The sequence below is a fragment of the Branchiostoma lanceolatum genome, chromosome 10, assembly GCF_035083965.1.
Source record: "Branchiostoma lanceolatum isolate klBraLanc5 chromosome 10, klBraLanc5.hap2, whole genome shotgun sequence".
Classification (NCBI taxonomy): domain Eukaryota; kingdom Metazoa; phylum Chordata; class Leptocardii; order Amphioxiformes; family Branchiostomatidae; genus Branchiostoma; species Branchiostoma lanceolatum.
In genome coordinates, this window is record NC_089731.1 from 19,657,040 (window position 1) to 19,679,087 (window position 22,048).

At 41.8% G+C, this 22,048-nt stretch overlaps 2 protein-coding genes across 3 annotated transcripts; both read left to right on the plus strand.

Annotated features, from left to right (window-relative positions):
- Window positions 1-55: 55 nt before the first annotated feature.
- On the plus strand, window positions 56-8,594 carry LOC136443180 (troponin C-like). The gene is made up of 7 exons (XM_066440321.1): window positions 56-172; window positions 636-857; window positions 4,195-4,237; window positions 4,493-4,636; window positions 4,983-5,134; window positions 6,059-6,158; window positions 7,944-8,594. The coding sequence occupies exons 2-7, from the start codon at window positions 855-857 to the stop codon at window positions 7,982-7,984; spliced, it is 483 nt and encodes a 160-aa protein (XP_066296418.1). The 5' UTR covers window positions 56-172; window positions 636-854; the 3' UTR covers window positions 7,985-8,594.
- Window positions 8,595-10,342: 1,748 nt separating this feature from the next.
- Window positions 10,343-21,981, plus strand: LOC136443609 (troponin C, skeletal muscle-like). 2 transcript variants are annotated; one of them, XM_066440921.1, is made up of 6 exons: window positions 10,343-10,609; window positions 11,967-12,006; window positions 12,571-12,714; window positions 17,228-17,379; window positions 20,273-20,372; window positions 20,851-21,981. In XM_066440921.1, exons 1-6 carry the CDS (start codon window positions 10,607-10,609, stop codon window positions 20,859-20,861), a joined length of 450 nt encoding a protein of 149 aa, XP_066297018.1. In that variant the 5' UTR covers window positions 10,343-10,606; the 3' UTR covers window positions 20,862-21,981. The 2 variants fall into 2 exon arrangements, with proteins under 2 accessions (XP_066297018.1, XP_066297017.1); XM_066440920.1 differs by having other exon boundaries at window positions 10,376-10,609; window positions 20,459-21,981.
- The last annotated feature ends 67 nt before the right edge of the window (window positions 21,982-22,048 follow it).

Genomic DNA, 22,048 nt, shown 5'->3' on the forward strand with positions numbered 1-22,048 from the left:
GCATGCGCAGTCTAATGTGTGTAAGGTAGTATGTACGTGCTAGAATGTTAACTCAGCCCCATATCTTCACGTCTAAGTCGTTTATCATCTTGGTTGCCATTATGAAACGGGGCCCTTCAGAGGACAACATTAGATATCATCGCTCATGGGCTGTTTCCATGCTCCGCTGTAGGTACGTACCAACGATAGAACCTCCTTGGTTGTACAACTGTAGCTCACGCTCTGAAACTTCGCCCGTGTGTTATGTAACTTAATATCAGGTACTGTAAGTTCTGTCAAATATTTAAAAAAAACCTCGATGAACAGGCAACGGGTAGCTTGAGAAATAATGCACAACAAGAACCGCGGCTTTTGTCTTGTATCACCCAAAAGGTGGGATATATACTATAGTAGCGTCCTTGGGAGAAGAAGGTAAATACTAAATCATAGCCTTGTTTACTGGGGAGGGTGGAGAAACACAGTCAAACGACCCAATCAATCTTGCACAGCACTTACCAATAGCCCAAAAAAGTATGGACTCTTAGATATACTCTGAAGGGGAAAATAGATTCCATGTAGTTAGATATACTTCCTCGAATACTCGTTTTCACCAGTGGGTGATAAAATCTTGGAATGTTTCTTGTCGGCCATATAAGGAGTACACCCAAGGTAGTGGCTGATTGCTTGGGCACAGGCTTCGTCCAACAGATGCCCAGCATTGCAGCCTGACGTAGCGTTCTCCCGGGACTGGTCTGAGCTGGCACAAAAGTCACATTCCAGTGCCGCTGGCAAAATCAGACTGACTGAGGAAAGTCCTCCCATCTATCGCCTATTTTCCTTGTTGTTAGCTGGAAGAAGAACCATCTGCATCAAACATGGTAAGTTTACTCAATCCTGACATCGTCATGATATGGTACTATTGTTCTCATAATGCTTTTCTGTGTAATGGTGAGAGTAAACGTAGAGGTTTGTTCCGTTCCAAACTTAGCAAATGTAGCAAAAGGGTTAAGCGGTCTTATGTCAGCTCACAACAGGAGTCAGAAATGTCGGTGTGTGTATGAGACCGGCCACCTCTGTACACCGAAGATAGTTGTGTTCCCTCATGGATTTGTCCAGGTATCAACGCTATATGAACGTACCGTCACATCTTACGAAGGTGCCTGTATAACAGCCATGTTTGGAACAAAAATACTAGAGGTTCAGGTTCAAGTTACCAAACAATACACTGTTCACTTTCGTGCCTCCTGGTTAAGGTGAAAATCTATCCTGTCAAAACCCTGTTCACTGCGAGTATAGACAAGCATTTCCTGAACGCTTACATCGGGACGTTTTACTTTCGTTGATGTAAAAAAAATAACCTCAGACGACATTTGAAAGAGATGCGCAGTTTGAAGGTGTTTCACAAATTACAAATGTTTGCTAAATTCTGTAGGCTTTCTGAAATACTTCCTGAGTAGGCTACTTCAAAATCAGACATTACCTCAGATATTCTAAAGGAACTTCTAGTTTAGTGACATACTTGGCGTTTAATGACATACTTGGCGTTCGCACACTGAATTAACGTGGGCTGACAGGAAAGCCCTCGCCAGTGGGTTGCCATGTTAGGTAATCGCCAGTGTGTTCTATTGTCTCCCCTGGGGACAGATAGAGATCATGCGGAATGTTCCCGGTGTCCTCCCCCGGTGACATGACGAGCAGTATCGGGCTGAAGGTACCCAGTATTACAGACCGGTAGGAACCAAGAGGGAACCGGTTTCACGTCACGTTAAGGGCAGGATCTAGGAGTGACGGTAACATTGCGGGTGTGTTTCTCTCCTGACAGAGACATGATTGGTTCAGAGAAGAACAGCATGTTACTTTGTGAATCGTGATTGACATATAAAAAGGCTGAATTTGTTTCCAAACTCTCCTTGTCTTCTCAATTGCTTAGCACACATCTGACGTTGCTTTATTTCCTTATATCCTTGAAGATTCTGTTCTTATCAACCACCCCACCCCTACCTCGGCCCTGCCCGCCTCACCCTTACCCCACCACACCCTATCCCCACCCCACCCTAACCCCGTCCCTGACCACCCCACCCTAACCCCACCCTAACCCCACCCCACCCTACCCCGGCTCGGCCCACCCTACTCCGACCCACCGGCCCTGACCACCTCACCCTAACCCCATCACACCCCACCCCACCCCACCCCACCCTACCCCGGCTCGGCCCACCCTACTCCGGCCCACCGGCCCTGACCACCTCAGCCTAACCCCACCCCACCCCACCCTACCCCGGCTCGGCCCCCCCTACTCCGGCCCACCTTACCGTAACCCCACCCCATCGGCCCTACAAACCCCACCCACTGGCACCGGCCCAAACCAGCCCAGAGCACCCCACCCCACCCCACAGTGCCCCCCCCCCCCCCACCACCACGGCCCGCCGCATTAGACTGTTTTCCTGTTTAAACAGCTGCAACGTCAATATAAGGCTGCAAACACGGACTGTTCAGGACTGCTTTATTATACCAAGAATTTTGCACTTCAATACTATCGTTTGCCTGCCCAGTCGTGCTGCCCTTGAAAAATCCACAACTCGACTTTATGTGCATTTATCATCTCACCGTGACGCAGCTTATTTACATTATCAAACAAGAGCTCCGGATCCACGACCCCATACATTCACCAAGTAATATTGTCTGTTAAGCCATGCAAATCATCACCAAATTTGCATAATAGATGACTTAAGAATGTTTACTTTTACATAAATTGCATGTGTAACAAATATAAAGTCCCGATCATCTAACGTGCATTTGATAACCATGCGTTCGAAGACGACGCAGTCAGAAACTTAACGTATCATTTATTGGAATGTTTTGCCGCATTATGGGAGATTTGTTCTAACATAACACTGTTGTTTACTGGAATTTCGAAAAATTGTCAAACCCGCGTCCAGTTGAACACGATTATTCACAAGACAAGGTAATAACGTTTGTTATATTAACCAGTAACTCGACTCGAGATGTGTTGAATCATTTAAAAAAAACCAATCTTTGCTGCCACTACCGTACTTTGGAAACTCGCCCCGCCGCCATATTTTCCAAAGATGTCTGATTTGACTCCAGAACATTTCACCTTCGACACGAAATGGTGGGGTGCATGCAGGATATCTTTCAGATCGGGCGCCCTTCAAACTGAAGACCATTCCAATACCCATATTATGCCGTTACCGTCCCAATGAATGTTGCACAAGATTCATGGACAGGTCGCGCCTGGATCGACTTTACATGCGTTCTTCTGACGCAACAACGTGCAGATACTGCCAGATAGTTTGCTTCTAAAGTCCTGATGCATGCGATATGGCACTTATTTTCTTTAACGCCGTTTTGTTTGATTTTCCTGGAAATTGTTAACAAAGGAGACAAAGCTATGCAATGAAATAACTGAGGACTGCCGATTTTGTACACTTTTCCCAATATAAGATTACATAGTATTGGTACTGTTTCACAATGATCACCCTACGGAATGTTCATAGGATTTTCATTATCAAGATAGAGCCCTGTTTTTGGATAAACCATTTCTGAACACTCAGCCAAAGTGTAAACACTTTTCTGCAATCCCAAAAAAGGTGTTTTTTTTTTCTTCTTCAGCACAAAGGGCACACAGAGGAGATTCTTTTATGTTCCAAACGTATGATAATCTAGTCATCCTTCTCGCCCAATCGGGTATGATAATCTATTCATTGTTATATTTTCCGATAATAATAGTTGTTAAAAGGACCCCTGACCACCTCCCTTGAACTCTGGAAGAACGGCTTCGGCCGAAGAGTGTATCTGTATACAGTACTCTCAAGGTTAAATAAAGGTTGAAAAAAAAAAATCATCAACGGAACATCCCCAAACACCACTCTTATTTATCATTCGTCAAAACACAACACTTTTCAGACAACCGGAATTGGTGCAATGTGATGTCGAACTTGTGAACTTTTCCAAAGAGAAGTCGAAGTCAGTTGACATTGACTCCAGCCTGCAACAAATTGGCAGTGCACATCATGCCCCCTCCTCCCACCACAACTCCCTACCAACACTGTCATGGTGCCTACTGGCACTGTTACCGTACGTTCTTATGTAGGCCCTGCTAGTCACAGTCAGGTAGCCATGGATGATATGATATTAATAGAACATAAGAGACAAGCTGGAGATACTAATAATGATTGTTCTATGGCTTAATTCTAGGCGGGCACCGCACGGCAAATGTTCAACGAGGAGCAAATTGCAGGTACGCTCTCCTTTGGTTTTGCCAGTTTTTGGAACGAATTATCCCGACGGACCGACCTAACAAACAAACAAACAAACAAACAAACAAACAAACAAACGGACTGACAGACAGACAGACAGACAGACAAACAAAGAAACAAACAAACAGACAGACAGACAGACAAATAGATAAATCGCCAAATGTAAGTCCCAAAGGTCCTGACATGTTGTTTTCACAGCTCATGTCGAATGCATAATTCTATGATTTGATTCCCAGAGTTCAAGATGGCGTTTGACATGTTTGACGCTGACGGAGGCGGTGACATCAGCACCAGGGAACTGGGCACCATCATGAAGAAGCTGGGGCTGAATGTGTCACGTGACCAGCTGCAGGATATGATTGATGAGGTAGATGTAGATGGTAAGGAGTTTCAACTGCATTTTCAGTAAAGTTCTGAATGATGGAAATGCCACGTGAATTGTGACTAGAATGTGAGTTTTGTGCTGGCTTCAAAACTTCATTATTCTCACATGCTCAACTTGGCTACGAAGTTTTATATGTGTTTGCTGTCAACTGTTCTAGTTCATGTTGACGTATGAGTGTGTCTGACTTGTCAATGACGTAAAATGAAAATCATTTTGAAACAACAGGTTTTTTATCAATTCCCAAGCAAAGGAGACAAGTCGAAAACGGTGTGAAGGCGTAAGGTTGAATTCTATGTTGAATATCGTTGTTTCATTCATTCATAGTCTTCTTATGCCTCAAGCAAGCGGAACGATTGACTTTGAGGAGTTCCTGGAGATGATGGCCAAGATCATGAAAGAAGAGAAGTCGGAACTGCCAGACGATGAGATTCGGGCTGTCTTCCAGGTCTTCGATACCAACAGAGATGGTTTCATTTCGGGCAGAGAATTTAAGGTAGCGACATTATTAACAATGATATCATAGCAGCGCATGTATCGATCAGCATGCACCCAGCTTAACGAAGAGATAACAAGAGTTCCGCGACCTCATATCTCCATGAACTATTCTGTTTATGCAAATGACTTACACATTAACATAATATATGCTTGGTCATAAACACCTTTATCTAACTTAGACATGTTGCAATATTGTCAGTCCTATCATTTTCCACTTGGATGAATTCTGGCACTTTTGCATTAATTATGCAAATTAGGAATTTATTTGCATAATTGGTATCTGCTGACGCTCCACTTGCCATAAACTATATATGTTACATGTATTTGAGTCTTATAATGGAAAACACTGCAAATATAGATTTTCCTCATTAGCTATGCAAATTAACTGTCGATTAGCATAATTTGCATGTCATTGTGTACATCTCTGTCTAAGCTACCTGCATACTAAATATCGTGGAAATCTGTCGTCCCTTTGTTCAGTTATTCTCCTTAGAAGATTTTCACAATAACGCCACTGCAGTTCCAGAGCAAGATGCTAGGGGGCCCAAACCTACACCACTTCTTTATTACATCACAAGCTATCTGCCACCTACAAGTCAAGACAACAGCACATCCAGGTCAAAAGATTCAAAAATGGAAATTATGTTGCAGTAGCAAGGTCATATACCAGGGGGCCCAAAATCGACATTGAATTTCGGCTTCACAACTCCCGTACACATACCAAATATCATCGTGATCCATCATGAGGTTCTTGAGTTATGCTGACTACAGAAGTGCGGAAACACAAACATACACACAGACAGACAGACAGACAGACACACCCAAAACTATATCTCCATTTTTCATGGAGATAACAAGTTCCATAATGTCCCACTTGTAACATGTGAGAATCTCAAGTCACAGTTCTGTGTCCTTGTTGCAGGATTACCTGGACGACATGGGCGAGGACCTGACGGAGGAGGAGATGGAGGAGATTCTGGATGAATGTGACACGAACAGGGATGGCAGGCTGGATCTAGACGGTTAGTCTTCGTGTGAACATGTAACGTTAGTCTACATACTGTTCGACGGGACATTATGGTCTGTCCTTAAAGCCCCAGTTCAACAGCTTTGAATGTTTTGTTGACGAAATGTAATACAGAAACAAAATCTAGACATAGTGGTGAACAACAACAAGGCCTGAAACACTGGTTTCCTGTACTTCCTATGAAAGTTACTCTATTTAACATTAGGACAAAATAAAAAGTATATTTTCCTACAATTTCTTTACATGATAAGTAAGATCAACCCCTTTGATCAGCATACCAATATTCAGAGACGGATATCACAACATCATTTCACCATACAAACATGTTTTTAAACGTTGTTGTTAAAACAAGATTGGCAACGTATTAAGACGTTGCCATGGCGACAGTGATCTCTGTTAATGTTTTCGTTTTTAGCCCACATGCAAATAAGGACCTCACTTGCATAAATCATATCAGTTGATCACCTTCTCTATCCAAATAACACAAGTTGTCCAATGTATGACAGTCTTGTCTTCACAAAAAAGGATATTGTACCATTTCCTCATATATTATGTAGGTGAGGTCATCATATGTAAGATTTTGTCTAATAATGGCTACATTTACTTAACTTCCAAATGTTGCAAGAATGAAACCCCCATTACTTACCACTATGGATTCATAGTACTTTGTCGTTGATTATGCAAATTAGGTATCAATTTTCATAATTGATATCTATCGATATTCATCTCTTTCTCATTTACATATGTCATGTGTTTGAGAGTCCTATAATGACATGCAGGTCATTAATTATGCAAATAAGATGTGGATTTGCATAATAAGCATATGGTTATGTAAATCATCACTTAAGCTATCTACATACCAAATATCATGACGTTCCGTAAGCCCCTTCTGGGTTATTCTCTGTGAAAGTTTGAGACAAAATCAGCTCTTGCAGTTCCAAAAAAGCCACTAGGGGGTCCAAAATGAACAGGACCTATTTTCCAAAAAAAAAACACCACTAAATATCATGACCATAGCATGTTCAGAACACGAGATTTCAAAAGCGAAAATTTCCCTGCAGTACCATAGAAAGTCGCTAGGGGGCCCAAAATCCAATTATTTCAAGGTCTTACAAAGACCTACCAACCTACCAAATATGAAGACAATCCATCCAGGCATTTTTGAGCTATCGTCCCGTGGACTTTGACATTCCTGTACAATTCCTAAAATTCTGCAAACTGCACACACACACACACACACACACACACACACACACACACACACACACACACACACACTTATATATATATATATATATATATATATATATATATATATACATTAGGCTCGCCCCTGAGGCGTCGCCAAAAACTGTGATGCGAATACGCTGAAAAATGGTTATACGTGTGTGTCATTCACATGAAGATTTTGTTCTCGAGAATATTTTCGATTTCAGTGCCAAAATATTAATCTTGGGTTAAAGGAATAAACTAGAAAAAAACATGTTTTCGTCTTTGCTCACGAAGCTGAAAGTTTCGTATCAACATGGGTTCTAAGGCTTAAATAGCTTGAAAGTGATGAGAGAAGACACGGCCAAATATGATATTCAGATGCCGCATTTCCCCCACACTTATTTGGAAACAAAGCTGATGGCATTCCAAACTGTGGCAAAACTATGGGGTGCCCAGAAGATAATCCACTCCAGCCCGGACCTATTTTCCGTACAGGCAATTGTGTACTCACATGGAAGTCATAGATTTGTTGTTTTAACATTTATCTGGCTGTTTCCTCCTTACCCAGAATTCCGAGAGATGCTGGTGACATTTAACATCCGGTGGTGAATGCTGGGAGGTCTGGAGTCAGGTGTGGGAAACAGCTCAAGGTGATTCACGGGGCGGGGTGCCAGGAACACCGCAGTCTTTCTAGTCAGTAACATCTGAGCATCACGCAAACATCTGGACGACACTCTTGTCCTAAAACAAGTCAGAGAAAGATGTTGACTGAATGTCGACAGACTTATACACTCCTTGTTCTTATACGCTACTGTAAACAGATAGTGATTGAATTTTCCTCAATCATGTAATGATAATGTCTATGTCAGACGTGCATGGCAGTCTAGCTTGGCCATATTATATTCACAGATGCTTCTTCATAGTTCATAGTTTTATTCTACACTGCTGATGACTAAATGTTAATAAATGTTAATCAATTGAATCTAGTTAGATGACTAGAAGTCGATGAGAGAGAGACTGGAGTAAAGCTGTATGGTTGGAGAACACAGATGTCACGTGTGCAAACGTGGGAGGATTTCTCGTACTGTGTCTCGAACTATCATCGTACGTTTTACTGAGAAGGCTGTATCATCAAATTATGTTAATGTATTTGATATCCCCTGTTTAAGCTGTAAACTTTATCCTGTCATTGCACCCATTAAAAACGAGTGTAGAATTATACCATCTGCAACTATCGACCCTACATTACATGTAGTTTTAGTCTTCGTTGTTTTTTCGGCGCGTGTAACAAACACTGTGTAAGGAACAGTTGAATAGAAAATTTTAAACATTTCATAACCTAGAGTAGAGTAGAGTAGAGTAGAGTAGAGTAGAGTAGAGTAGAGTAGAGTAGAGTAGAGTAGAGTAGAGTAGAGTAGAGTAGAGTAGAGTAGAGTAGAAAGGTTTATTGCTAAAACAACATGGCAGTTAGTACATAGCAGCCAACTGGCTGAATTGCGTACTTGATGTACAGGTCGTATCTAAAAACTAGCTATTTACTGCTTACACAAATAATAACTTTTCATTGGCAGAGACAGATAACGTTACATTATAATTCTAAAAGACAAGCACAGATCCCCATAGGTCTGCATGTGTGTCAATGCAAGACTTCTTCGCTACAATGAACAAGTACAGTTTTGCAAAAAGAATGGGAAAGCGAAACTGTCCTATATGCGTAAGTTTACATGTAGATATCCCTGTTCATTCAAAAGACGGGTCATATAAAGGATTGGACCGTTCTTGAATCTATTTGTTGTTGTTCTGGTGGTTGCCAATAAGTGTTTCTGTCTAGTGTTACTGGTGCTGATGTCACTGCGAGAAGGGGGCAGCCATTTCCTGAAGACGGGATTTTAGCATAAGCCATGCAAAGTTTCGGCAGAGTTCACGTCGTCGTTGAGGTTGCGGTATCAGGGAGAGTGTTTGTAGGGCTGAGTAATAACTAGTGTAAGACCGGCCAAGGATAATCCTACATGCCCTTTTCTGGACCCTTTCGATCGAACCCGACTCTGCGACAGTCAGCCCAGGGTGCCATCCTTGGCAGGCGTACTGCCACTGGGCGTACAAGTCCGATATAAACTAACGCCAGATCATGAGAGCTCTAGTTTTTCGGTTCCGACGGTGTATGGAAAGAATAAGTCCGAATGCAAAATAGTAGGTGTTGACAAAATAAAAGGACAAAGCCGATGTCGCCCCCTGACGGACTGTCTATCGTAATGCAGCAGAACATCATGTTGTCGTGTTGTGAGCTTGCAGCACGGCGCCACCATGCTGGTCGGCAGGATTCAGCGAGAAGTGGAATAGGTACGGGTCCCCGAGCAGCTTATTCTAGAACTGTATCGGCAATTTGGAGACCTCATAACAGGACCGGACTTAATGATATTGGAGCGAAAATTATGCAAATCAGGACTTCATCTACACAATTATTGAGAAAAGTTCATAATTCCATTGTGTTCGAACGCAGCTTACAAAGAGGATAATACTGATGGATTTCGATATCTTAACTTTTCAAATCCCAAGATTGCGGCATATTTCAAGCGTTGCAAGGCGTCAATGTTGCCTAACATGGCATACATTTTCTATTCTAACTATTTGGGTCCTTTAAAAATCCAACTTTTCCACTCCACCATAAACCACTCGTTCCAGACTCACCATAGCTAGTGTCTAGGGCACGGCATGATCCGGCATCGCTAACCTGGAAAGGATCTTTCCAGACTTGTCCTGAACACCAGGGCCCGTCTGACAGGGCAACATTTTCTACATTCAACTTCCAAATGTTGCGATGGAGAATGTTCTAATCAGCACACGTAAACGGCAATGCTCTGTCATGGACAGGAAACTCGATTCCTGTCAACAGATTCACGGTTTGAAGCAGCACAAAATGCTCATGTGATCAAAAGAACGCAATATTATAGTCTTGTGCCACTTGCTGAAATGGATTATAAACTAACATTTCGAAGTTTTTGAACAAATATCTGGTTTCATGAATGGCGATCGCACAAAAACACAGTAACTTATTCCCGTTGAAGTTGAACATGACCGTCTCCTATCCCTACATGGCTGGTCCATTTAAGGCAGGCAGAAAGACGAGCCTGAACTAGCGCGATGTAGACGTTAGTTTCAGACTATCCAGCTGAAACACGCATCAGGCCAGACCACCCTGCCGTAAACAACACCAGACAATATCTGAAGGCTATGGTGGGTACAACTTCCAGTTCTACATGTCATAGCACGTGTAATCATGTAATTAGTCTTTTACTTCTACTTCTTCTTGATCAATCAATGACATTGTGCTGAATTCAGGCTTCCTTCAATGGTGTTGATTTGAATCTATCATGTTTTATCTCCCGCTCAAAAATGTCGAGCTTGTGTGTCGAGTGTGTGTGTGCTGAAATATATCTGATTTGACGCATGTTTATGGAAACATTGTGTTCACTAAGTCTTATATCTTGAAGGTAACACTTATCTACTATGCCAGTTACTGTGAAATGCAACAGATCACATAGCTCATGGAGTGAGACAGTTTTGTTGACGTGCCCAGATCACGAGATAAACCTCATCTGCCAGTCGCTAATGTTTCAATGAAAGAAACAACACAATGTGGTTATCACTGAGTACTTTTCTTGTCTTATTAACCAACGTGCTCAAGATCATTGAAACCAAAAGGTAAGCGAACAAAGCTGGAGAAAGCACAGAAGGCACACATAAAGCTGCCTCGGCTAAAGATGCCCATGTCTGCTTACGCTGTTGCATTCGAGTGACGCTGAAGAAGAGTGATGGATGAACGTCCGGAAGTGATATCCGTAATTTATCCAGTAGTTGAGTTTGAATGGTATATGAGTAAAAATCAATGTCGAGAAATCTAAATTCATGACGACTGTTTTTGCTGTTTGACAGTGTTGCAGCACTCAGGACGAGACGTTAACGCTGTGTTCCACTGTTCACTATAATAATACCTGTCGAAAGCAGCATCTTACCTTTGCCAAGATGGGTATGTTTTCGGGTGCGTTCGTGTGTGTCTGTGTGTCTCACAGCTTACTCTCCCTCCCAAGGGCTATGTATCACTCAAAAATCATTACCATACATGTAGCTTGTTCAGAACACGCGATACTAAAACTGGCAGGTCAGCTGCGATTTAGCCCCGTCAATTGTAAGCTCCTCGCAATTCAGCCCCTGGCTGCGAAGACAACCGTCCCAACCAATAATAATAATAACACACAGGCACGCGCACCCTAAAACAGAGCCTTCTTGGCGAAGGTAGTAGATAAGTATCTATCGTATTCAGGTACATAATAAGAATGCGATAGATAGTACTTACATAAAGCGTCTTTATTCCAGGGGCTGCCCAGATTTTTTCCATTGAAAGGATTACCTCCATACTTAATGTGATGTTCAAGTACAAGTTACAAGTTGTTTTGTGAGTTTCCATGTGATGTACAGGTACAATGTAGCAGCAGTTGGGCGAATTTCCTAAACTTTTCCCTCGCGTTACTGACGAGACACATTACTTCTCATCCGTTCCTCTCTCGTGACTGGCTCATCCCGGCTGTGACAGCCGAAAGCACGGGACATCCTGACAGATGAACAGGTTCAAGGTAAGCTGATTTTGACGCTAAGTTCAAACATCGAAGAGTTACAAGCTAGGCAACATAAAATTAAAGACCAGCCCTTCCCGCTGGTATGGGTGTAGTCAGTAGAGAAGAAACCCTCCAAGTTTCAGTTGCTGCTCGTTCTGCACGCCTATCACCCCGAGGTAAAAAAATACGAGTAGAAAGTGCACATCAGCTTCCTGCAGACGAAATGCTGTGTTGTATATAATGATGAAAGTTAACCTCCGTTGGTCAGATAGTCTGGGAAATCCCTTACACATACAAAACAAGTAATTTTGGTAGACAAGACCATCACTTGAAATGGGCTATGCTAATCACATCCTTATTTGCATAACCAAGGAGATTAAAAAGAGATAAGATGAATCAATGAAACTGAAAAGGCGCTAAATATTGCTTGTTCATCTTATGACGAATGGTTTATCACTTAATAAAAAAAAGTCCACGGTATGCACAATTCCTGCAAGGGACATGCCTTTTGTGTTATATTCGATCAAACATCTACAATAAAAGTGACAGTAGACATTCAAATATCAGATTTCTTACTTGTAGAGTTCAAGATGGCGTTTGACATGTTTGACGCTGACGGAGGCGGTGACATCAGCACCAGGGAACTGGGCACCATCATGAGCCGCCTGGGCATGACCCCCTCCCGGGCCGAACTCACCGACATCGTTCATGAGGTTGACGCCGACGGTACGGTGGATATTCACCATGGTCACACTACGTAGTTTTGACGGAAACAAACACATATAATGCAGAAGGTGTGTTGAATCATCTCGTAGAAAACATATCATTACCTTGTAGTTCGCGAATGACCGATTGTTTTGCCGTCATTTTTCCTTATGAGAGAAAAGTCAAATTTCATTTTTGATCGCTGGTAGGCTTATACGGAAAACGTGATTGCATTGATTACACGGTCCACGGCAGCTTCATTTCAATTCTCAGTTGTTATCTTCGCCGGGTACTTGTACTCGGAGAAGATTATGTTTTCGGTTGAAAAATTCTGTTGGGTGGGTCTGAATGTATGTCAGGAGCATAACTCAAGAAAACTTCAATGAATCTTTATGATTTTTGATAGGTGTGCAGTGGTTGTGTAAAGGAAGGTCAAGTTCGAAAATGGTTTACCTTGCGTTTTTCAATAGTACTGCAGCGGACTTTGCATTTTTTTGTGTTTGTATGTAGGCAAAAAAAGTGACGGAAACGTTGATGGATCTTCATGATTTTTTGCAGGTGTGTAGATGTTGTAGAAACGGAGGTCAAGTTCAAAAATGGTTCCCCTGGTATTTTCCGTCGGTACTGCAGCGGGCTTTGTGTGGATGTGTATTTGTATGTCGCCAGCATAACTCGAGAAGCTGTTGATGGATCCTTATGATATTCAGTGTATGGGTAGGATTTACAGAAAGAAAGGTCAAGTTCGATAATGGGCCTTCTAGGGGGTACCAAAGGTACTGCAGCAGAGCTTCAAAATTTAGTGGCATATTTTCTGAAAGTGCTATGGTCATGATTTTTGTGTGGTAGATAGTTCATGCCACAGAAAGTAAGTTCTGTTAATTTTGGCCCCCTAACGGCTTGTTAAGAACTGCAGTGGGTGTTTTTGTTTTGACATTCGGACATGAATAACTTGAGAAGGGGTCGACAGATCGTCGTGATGTTTGGTATGTAGAGAGCTCGGATGGTGCTTTACATTATTAATGACTAATTATGCAAATAAGCAGCTAATTTGCATAATTAGTAAGCAAAGTTTGTTAACCCACTGCCTTTCAATGGGACATGGGACAGTGTCAGGTCATGTAAACAGATAGCCTTGCATAAACGTACATGTAGGTCAAATAAATAAACTATTCTCCAAGCAGAGGTGTGAGTCCCGCTGGTTTTTGACGCGTTCAGTTTAAGCATTTTAGTTCAACACGGTTGGCGACATACCGAAATAGGGACAAAATAGAAAGCCTGACTAAAAACACCTAAAAACGTGCCAGATTTATTCTATTCATATGTATTGACTATACTATTTCATCATCACTTTCAACTTTCAACACTGCCATATCGAACCTTTGTGGCCCATATAATATCAACATACTCACATTTTTTCATGACCAGTTATAACATATATCATCACACTCTACACATATACTAGTCCTGTACCACCAAATGATTTTTAACCCTATCTAGACTGGACTCATTCGCCCAATCATAACGTCCAATCATAATGGTATGGTGCATGATTAAATTTACAGGGGGTGATAAGCACGTAAATATTAATCACTTTCCATAATAAGCCTTGATTATTTGGCGAAGATAATGTGTTCGTGGAACTCTAGTTGGTATTTTCCTCGTCTGCAGGCCTGTGACGATGTTTGCTCTGTAGGTTGGACTTGCCTCAGCAAGGATCTGTTACCACAAGGCCAGGCATAAACATGCATGATGCCGCCCCTCTCTGGCTTTGTTGATCTGTGTTGTGCTTCGATTCACTGAAAGGGCGTTTAACAAATGCTCAGTGTCACCAAGGGATCACACTCGACTTTTGAATAGTTAAAAAAGGTCATTTTAATGCAAATCTATAAATATTCAACACGGTTGAATCTCCCTACGTACTCACACGTACTTTTAGGTTCGTATCAGTTTTTTCTTTTATTTGACCAACTTTTATCAAAAGTCTCATTTGCCATCTTTTTTATGATATTGTTTTAATCTTTGCAATTCGCTTTCAACTTCAAGTTACATATAAAATTCAAATTTGGACTGATGTGATTATTCAAAAGTCCATTTCTTCAGTGGATGAGTTTTTGGACTGGTCCACTTTACATGGAGGTACCAATGGGGGAGTCCTTCTTGCACAGAGGGACATTTTTTTTAGATTCAATTTTGTTGTTGAAGTGTTTTTGGACTGGTCCATTTCACACGGAGGTGCCGCTTGACGAGTCTATACTCGCCCTGTTGGGGGACATTTTTCGAATTCAATTTGGGACTGGGGTGATTATGCAAAAGTCCATTTTACATGAGAATACTTCTGGAAGAGTCCATTCCTGCATGGAGGTACTATTCTTGTCGAATTCAATTTGAACTGGGGTGATTCATTTTTTTAGTATAATTTTTTTAATGGAGTATTCCGTTATGAATGGGGTTGCTTGTGGAAGAGTCCATTCTTGCATAGGAGCTCCATTCCGGGCTGCGATGACTTTGCAATAGATCACTTTTATTTGGGTAGAATTTTATTTGAGTATTTCAGTTTTGATCAGGCGTGACTTTGGAACAGGCCATTTTTGCAAGGGGGGGAATATAGATGAAATGTGCTGTATTTGCTCGTGCAAATGTTGCCTTTCTAGTTATGTTTCGCCCATACTACATTTGGTATGCAGGTAAAGTTAGCACATGACATCAGATGTATTTTTCATTTTTCTGATAAATGCCTTTAAAATGATTTTATTTAGTTTTTTGGGCCATTTTCAGACCAAAAACGTACGTGCTAGCTCTGGAAGAATGACCTGGAATTTGCTATGTGGGTTCTTTGAAGAAATATTTAAAGAACCCTTTTCGCCCTTTCGGCATACAGCACTTCAAAATATGATTTTGGGGGGTATTTTGGGGGGAATTTTGGGGGGGTATTTTGGGGAGGTATTTTTGGCGGTATTTTGGGTGGTATTTTGGGTGGTATTTTGGGGGGTACTTTGGGGAGATAATTGGCTATTTTGCCCATATGACCATACTCGTATATAGTGTTGATCATGTGGCCATGTGGACTAATTCGGTCAGGCAATGAGAGGGCGCGTTTCAAAATACCCACGGATTTCTAAAACTCGAGCTAATTAATAGTCAATTCAATTAGGAGCACTAATCTGCCGGGTGCAGACAGGCACAACTTCACTGCCCCCTGGCTCCCGTCCCTGTGTTGTTAATGTTGTGTCCTATTCAAGTTATGTGCAATTGAGAAGTTCAAAATCTACGCCTTAATTAAGAAAACTTTTCTGGTGGTGTTTTTCGACTTTAATGTATTGCTCTATATTCCCCTCTGTGTGTATATATCTATTTATATCTATCTATCTATCTATCTATCTATCTATCTATCTATCTATCTATCTATCTATCTATCTATCTATCTCTCTCTATATATGTATCTCTCTCTCTCCATATATATATATATATATATATATATAGATAGATAGATATAGATAGATATATACATCTAATGTATCTAGCATAGAGGGAGAACAAGAGAGAGTTACATATATATATATACATACATATATATATATATATATATATATATATATATATATAGAGAGAGAGAGAGAGAGAGAGAGAGAACGAGAGAGAGAGAGAGAATGAGACAGCAATAACTTGCTTTCACTTACACCAACAGTACGCAAAAGCTCATATCCCTACAAATGAAAATAGAAATTTGCGGTATGTTTAGCAGAAATTTGTGTAACTTTTACAAAACCTGAGTTGTTGACGAACAACTGTTCGCTGCGTAATGCAAAATTGCCTGGACCCACTGATTGCGAAAAATTTTTCCGTAGAAGAAATCTACATCTTCAGCAAGATTCTTGTTGTTTACATTCTGAAATTTGCATGGTACGTCTTGGTCCATACACCGCTGGAAGAGCCCATTCTTGTATGAGGGGGACATTTTTAAATTCAATTTTGGGGTTGGTTGATTATTAAATGGTCCAGGTTTTTTTGGTGGAGGTATTTTTTTAATGGTCCAGTATTAATATGGGTGCCTGGAAGAGCCCATCCATGCATAAGGTTTCACATTGGGAGAGATCCATATCAGACTGGTCTTCAATTCAATTCTTTATTCAAATACCAACATTATATTGTAGATATACAACAGACGTTAGCCTAGGTGGCGTTGATATTTACAATGGTCATTACATGGTCTTACTTTATAATAGTTAAACGTTATTTTGGAATGCTCCATCTTTGCGAAGGGGTGACCTTAGAACAGTGGAGGGGGAGGGAAATGGGCGAAACATGCTGTATTTGCTCGTGCAAATGTTGCCTTTTTAGTTTCATTCGCTTTGTGAATTCCGTTTGTTTTCTAGTTGACATGTTGTGTTGGCGTCATTTAAAACCACGTCTGTAATCCTATTCCGAAGAATCACTTAGAAGTGCCCCTCAAGTTGATCCAAAGGTTACTTGGGTTAACGTGCTTGGTTGATTGTGGTCTGTTATACTCATAGGGCGCGGTGTATGTTATCTTCAGGCAGTGGCACTATTGACTTTGAGGAGTTCCTGGAGATGATGGTTCTGTACATGGCGGTGGAGAAGAAGGAGTTGAACGAAGAGGAGGTCCGAGCAGCTTTCCACATCATAGACAACAACAACGACGGTTTCATTAGCATGGCGGAATGGAAGGTGACCAGGGGTCTCGCCCAGAACTGGCGGGAATAATGCCAGCCTTTTGAATTCTTTTTTACCACTGACACACAGTCGACGAGCTTCGGCCGTATTCGTTGATCGCCAGAAGGCCCGGTTTTAAATCGAACTTTCCCTTTGAAAATCTTCCCTATTATATTTGACGGGGATCGCGGTGACTTGCTGATATCGGCCGATCTCTGAAAATCGCCCGATGATCGGGAGCACATTTCGGCCCCGGCAAGTCCAGGGCGGTTCGGCCCCAGGCCGAGGACAGTTCGGCCCCAAGTCCAGGGCGGTTCGGCCCCAGGCCGAGGATGGCCCCAGGCCGTATGGTGTTAACTTGTATGAAAGATGTGTTTGAAAGGTGTGTTATGGATTGAATACTTAATGTATCATGATGTTCACCTTCATTTAACTTCCGAATGCAAGTATCAAATTACCGTTATTTACAACTTTGTAATCATGGCATTTTCTTATCAATTAAGCAAACTAGAAAGGCAACATTTTCGAGAAAATGCAGGATGTCCCCTCCCATTACCTACACCTGAAATATGTCATCCTTAGCACTTACCATAAGGGAATTATGAAAATTCTGCATGAATTATGGAAAGGAGGTCCTCATTAGCATATTTTATGTCCAGGCGTATACACCTTTCCAAAAGGTACCTATATCTTAAATATGACATCCAAAGCATGTACCATAAGGGAGATATAATTTTCTGCATAAATTATGCAAATTTGGTCATAATTGGCATAATTTATGTCCAATTGTATTCACCTTTCCTAAAGGTACCTACATCTCAAATATGGCATCCATAGCATTTACCGTAAGAGAAATACACGTTTCTGCATAAATTATGCAAATGAAGTTCTCATTAGCATAATCTATGTCGAGGTGTATTCACTTTTCCTAAAGGTGTCTACATCTCAAATATTGCATCCATAGCATGTACCGTAAGGGAAATACAAGTTTCTGCAAAAAATATGCAAATGAGGTCCTCATTAGCATAATTTATGTCCAGGTATATTCACATTTCCTAAAGGTACCTACATTTCAAATATAACATCAGTACCATGTACAAGGTACATATAACTTTCTGCAATTTCTGCATAGATTATGTAAATGAGAAGCATTAGCATAATTTTTGTCCTAAAGGTACCTATGTATACATCTCAGATATGACATCAGGAGCTTTCACAGTAAGGGAAATACAAGTTTCAGCATAAATTATACAAATGAGGTCCTCATTAGCATAATTTATGGTCAGGTGTATTGACCTTTCCTATAGGTACCTACATTTCAAATATAACATCAGTACCATGTACAAGGTACATATAACTTTCTGCAATACCATTAGTAGAGCTACCACCCCACATCTAGTTGGTTTTTGGCAGAAACCAGGCCAAGTAAAGTTCCACATGTGTCCTCCAGGGGGAAGCGCTCCTGGTAAACTAGGTCGTCCGTCAGTGCAATTTAACCTGAATATATAGACAGAATAGCAAATTGAAAGGGAATTTCAACTTTTTCTCATTAATCCTGGAAAGAATGACCTGATTTGCATCTCATTATGTTAATCATCACTAATCGTTTCTACCTGCCCAAAACAATTAGGATCCACCAAACCCTGCTTTAGTTATCCTCCTCCAAAATTTAGATAATAAAATGCCCCCTGTAGTACCGTAGGAACCCCGCCCCCAGAAGACCCATCTTCGAACTTGACCTTCGTTTTCCCAACCCCCAACAACTTACTAAATTTCATCATGATCCATTTGATTACTCTCGAGTTATATCACCAACAAACAAATTGACAAATACAAAAGGTCCACTACAGCGCCAAAGTACCCCCCCCCAGAAGACCCATCTTCGAACTTGACCTTCCTCTCCCCAACAGAAACGTACCTACCAAAAATCGCCAACATTTGGCCTTGTTTTCGAGAGTTATACCGCCAACACCATCATTCCACAAATCCCGACCAAAAATATACCCTTCTGCCTCACGGCGAAGGCAATTAAAACATGGCAAACTACGCAAACACACTGACCTACCACGGTTACATCTGAAACAGCAAAACACTCTCAGACTAGCGCCGCTGCATGGCGTGGTATGAACCCACTGACCGCCGGCGCATCGGCATCAAGATGATTCTCAGTATAGACCGCGTTTCTTTGTCAGACAACTGCAACTTGTAGTTTGTACTTTGTTGTTTGGCCGAAACGCGTATCGGCAATCAACAGTTTTGATAGAGGCCGCGTCCCTTTGCCAGACAACGTCTCTTGGTAACGTTTAATACTTCACGCGTATCCGCAATCATCAACATGATTTTCTGGGGCCGTCCTGGACCTGGGGCCGAACCGTCCTGGACCTGGGGCCGAACCGTCCTGGACCTGGGGCCGAACCGTCCTGGACCTGGGGCCGAACCGTCCTGGACCTGGGGCCGAACCGTCCTGGACCTGGGGCCGAACCGTCCTGGACCTGGGGCCGAACCGTCCTGGACCTGGGGCCGAACCGCCCTGGATCTGCCGAAACGTCAGACATTCTTTTCCTGCTGTGTGACAGGGGCTTGAGTTGTGTGCCGTCTGTGCGCCGCTTTTCAACAGTTTCTTAGCTTCTTTGTGGCAGCTTGGCACTGAATTTTCCAATCTCAGCAGAAAGTTATTTCCCAATAACGGACATAAAGCTACAAACTGCAGAATTTCCTACTGCTACGATACCAGAAATCTTCACTTCACTCGCTGCATGCAGTTCGGAAAAGACGAGAGTACGAAGTGGTTCCGTGGAAATCAGGGCCAAACGCCGACAGCAGCTCGCGTGAAGCTGGAAATGTTGATTCTATAATCAGCCCTAGTCCATATTCTCTATGGATCATTCTGTTCTGTGTGTCCCCTCAGGAGTACCTCGTGTCCTGTGATGAGCCCCTGACTGAGCAGGAGATGCAGGAACTCATGGAGGACGGTGACGTCAACAGGGACGGCAGGCTCGACTTTGATGGTGGGGAAATAATGTTCTTCTATTCCAATGCATGACCTGACATGGCTGTTCGTCGATGTCTGATGATGGACTCTTTTGTTTTCCAGAATTCAAAGACATTCTGATGGCCTTCAACATCTCCTGGTGACAGAGGCATGCACGTCCTGTTCACGGACAGCTGATGGGTAATGCTGAGCACGGATCGGAATTCAGTCTACTTTTTGGAATATTTTGTTGTTTTAAAAACCTCGTTATATCGATGCATACAATAAGTTTATTGCAAATTCATGCCCGAAGGCTAAATGCAAATAACACACATAAAAGAACAGTGTACAAAATAGGTATAAAAGCTGCATATCTAAATTATACAAACGTAATTGTCTAAAACTAGTGAAGGGTTTGACTTCTCTTTAGTAAGCAATGGAAGACGTAATATAATATAATGCATAATCACGCTTTTGAATTCCTGGCACTGAAATATCCCGCACATCTCCACAAGGCACTTACTGAGGGGTGACTGAGATGAGAATGATGTCGGTCAGCTAGAAGATTATCCTCGCTCGAAAAATACAATGCAATACATTAGATATAATAACAATGTTGATAGGTCATTTGTACTCAATAACTGTAGTGGCACATTAATTTCAATTGGGAATAAAAAAATAGCTTATGAATGAGTGGTCGGCACCAGAGCATTTGGGAATGTTTGTCTTTCTACAGCTGAACAATGTTGTCGACTAACAGACTCTTTAAGACTGTCGGTTTTCTACAGGCCATGCTACAAAGCTGCCTCGTCTGGGTCTGCATGTGTGTAATAGACAGAACATTTGGAGCGACAGGGCGAAAAAAAACTGTGAAATCAGCCTGAGGCGAAGAGAGGGTCTTACATGACATAAAGAACAACAGGAGTTTTCACACCCATTCTCCGGTAACGTGTGCAATTGCTGTCGCACAAGAATATCCGTGTTCCTTTCTGTAACCGTCGAAAAAGACCTGTAGCAGATCCCAATAGCACATCAGGCACTACATTTACATGTTGAAAAACGCGTTTCTAGAATAGAATTTTATCGCTAATTTGATGAGACTTTCTCAGCTCTGGACTTCCTGTGCTGACGACCACGTTCGCACTGGGCTCCCAGTGATGAGAAAGGAACCTGTTACTTTTGCATATTTGCCTACTTTTATTCTTTAGGGAAATATTTGGTTAACAATACCCTGATTTTGTAGAAATTGTGAAGCGTACTGTCCAAAATTTTGCACGTTCCGTGAATGGGTGACCATTTTTTTCTAATTCGGAAAAATAGGAGCGGCGATTCCGAGAACCAAGAAATAAGATTGGTATGGCCGAATCTCACATGCTGGGTAGAACGCACTGTTTGTGTGCCACCGTCTATACATCATTGTACATGTCCAAGTGGAAGGTTGTGAAGCTCCTGAGGTCAGCGTCATGACGTACAACGTGGTGTTGCTTAGCATATCAATACTGAAGAAATGTTGTTAAAATGTCGAATAACTAAATACCACTGCAACTCGAGCTCTCCAGATCTAGATGTTCATGAAGCACAGGTTATCCCATCATTTCAGCTTGACAAGAATTCATGCATGCATGAATAAAAGAGTTTTTGTACAATCGTTGTCAACCTATGTATATTTGGTTGTTCCATTTATTTACATAATAACATGGATCTTTTGTCGAC

Excerpts from the sequence above, each read along its gene's own strand:
- LOC136443180 (XM_066440321.1), top strand. Across the intron at positions 4,637-4,982 it reads TGATGAGGTAGATGTAGATG|CAAGCGGAACGATTGACTTT; the intron begins GTAAGGAGTTTC and ends TTATGCCTCAAG. Across the intron at positions 5,135-6,058 it reads TTTCGGGCAGAGAATTTAAG|GATTACCTGGACGACATGGG; the intron begins GTAGCGACATTA and ends TCCTTGTTGCAG.
- LOC136443609 (XM_066440920.1), top strand. Across the intron at positions 12,007-12,570 it reads GACAGATGAACAGGTTCAAG|AGTTCAAGATGGCGTTTGAC; the intron begins GTAAGCTGATTT and ends TCTTACTTGTAG. Across the intron at positions 17,380-20,272 it reads TTAGCATGGCGGAATGGAAG|GAGTACCTCGTGTCCTGTGA; the intron begins GTGACCAGGGGT and ends GTGTCCCCTCAG.